The sequence below is a fragment of the Austrofundulus limnaeus genome, unplaced genomic scaffold, assembly GCF_001266775.1.
Source record: "Austrofundulus limnaeus strain Quisiro unplaced genomic scaffold, Austrofundulus_limnaeus-1.0 Scaffold489, whole genome shotgun sequence".
Taxonomy (NCBI): Eukaryota; Metazoa; Chordata; class Actinopteri; order Cyprinodontiformes; family Rivulidae; genus Austrofundulus; species Austrofundulus limnaeus.
In genome coordinates, this window is record NW_013952891.1 from 75,134 (window position 1) to 77,036 (window position 1,903).

Consider the following 1,903-nt stretch of genomic DNA (forward strand, 5'->3'; position numbering starts at 1 on the left):
ACCTTGGTAAAAGTTTCCTCATAACCTTGTGTATGAGAGATGTGGGAAAAGCTTAATTCACTTTAAGCTCACCTCCTACAGGAGTTCCCCTTTTACATAATTTCACAAAAATGAATACACATGCAACGCATGCAACTTATTCTGAAGGGTTTTGTAAATCCTGTGAAATTTGCAAATAAAACTTGATGGATGGATGGATGGATGGATGGATGGATGGATGGATGGATGGATGGATGGATGGATGGATTGATTGACTCTGAACAAAATTAAAACAAATAAAACAAATGCCCGAGGCTGAGTTTTTGCTGTGTCTCAGTTCACTCAGTCTGTCTTCCTGCTTCCTCTCATCCCACACAGACATGAGTTTTCAGAAATGAAGTGAGGATGTCTGAACCAAAAGAGATCACATTAAATGTGATAACTGTGTCCCTCTTCTTTTCAAAAACATGATGAATTATCTCAACTCTCTTTATGGTCAACTCCTCTGAAGTAAATATAAAGCTGCTGTGTTTCATCATGGTCACCAACATGTCATCAATCACACTGAGCAGTGCTGGCTTACAGTTTCACATGTCACCACTGTTACCACCTCACTATGCAGCACAAAGACGCGTCAGACTGAGGTGTTTAGTGACAGAAAGTGTCCACTAGATGGCAGCAAAGCAGCAACATGTGATGGTGTGTGAGTGAGGAGTACCTCTGTGCTGTCAGCTGATCTGTGACCTCTGCAGCCTCGCTCATGCTTCTGATCCAGTCCTCCTGGTCCTCATGGCTGTCTGCGCTGAAGTAGTACGTTCTGGTCCCAGTGTGCTTCGCCTGCATGCAAGACACAACAGGAGTCCTCAGGTCGCCTTCCTCACCCTCCTCTTCCTCCAACCACACCTGCAGACAGCAGACAGAGTAAAGGACAGTGTGAGGACAGGAGACGAGGAGCTGCAGCAGTTTATTAGCAGCTGTTCACATCTGTGCTGGCTTCACAAAATCAACAGCTGCAGTGTCCCGACCATCTAAAACATTTGTTAATGACCATCAGGTAGCAAAAATGCAAACGAGCACATCATTGGTTAAATAACAGAAAATAAATAAATCATTAAATCAGTAAATCAGTACATTTCCAACTATGAAAATGTGAAATCTCATAAATCTATATTTTATTCACAGTTACACAGTTATCATATGTTGAAACTTAGAAGTTATACCTTTTAAAAAATAAAATGAGGCAGTTTTGAGTTTGATGGCAGCAGCACATTTCAAACAAGATGCAACATATGCAGCATCCTGTCTTCTTTTAGAGGTCTATAAACATGTAGGAACCGAAGAGACAGCCCTGGAGGGTTTGTTCCTGTCTGATGGATTCTAGCTGTTTAACAGTTCTGGCTCTTATCTGCAGGTTTGTATATAAACCTATTGTATAAAGCCTATGTTTCCTTTTTCTCATTGATGAAACCTTGTGTAAACTGTCCATGCCAGAAGTAAGGCCCAGTCCCAATGCTCAWTGTGCACCCTACGCCCCTCTGTAAAGTGTGGAATCATTCGAAGTGCACATAAGTGTTCGAGTGTGCAGGTGCAAAACAGTTGAGAATTGGGACAGTACCAAGGAGGTTCTACAGAACTGGAGTGCGCAAAAACCACGTGACCGTGTGATCGGCTGGAGAAGCTAACAGCTAACGCTAAACGGTCAAGTCTGGATTTACCATTACTGTACATGTTGACACCAGAGCAGGAAAAAAAGGACTGACGATGTAGAAATCATTTAAACTATTAATAATAATATTAACACAATTATTATTAATATTTTACAGTTTATATTATCTATCTAATGCTTTAAATAATGTCAGAAAAGCTGTTTGTGTTATGGATTTATTAACAGAAGATAAACAGGAAAACGTCTCATTTTACAACA

General features: G+C 40.7%; 1 protein-coding gene across 1 annotated transcript in view; it reads right to left on the reverse strand.

The window, feature by feature from the left end:
* plekha6 (pleckstrin homology domain containing, family A member 6) overlaps positions 1 to 1,903 on the reverse strand; it is a gene marked incomplete in the record, with an annotated part of 107,630 nt that overhangs the window by 42,981 nt on the left and 62,746 nt on the right. The window contains 1 exon segment of the mRNA XM_014025638.1: positions 698 to 816. Within this exon segment, the coding sequence (XP_013881092.1) occupies positions 698 to 816 (119 nt within the window).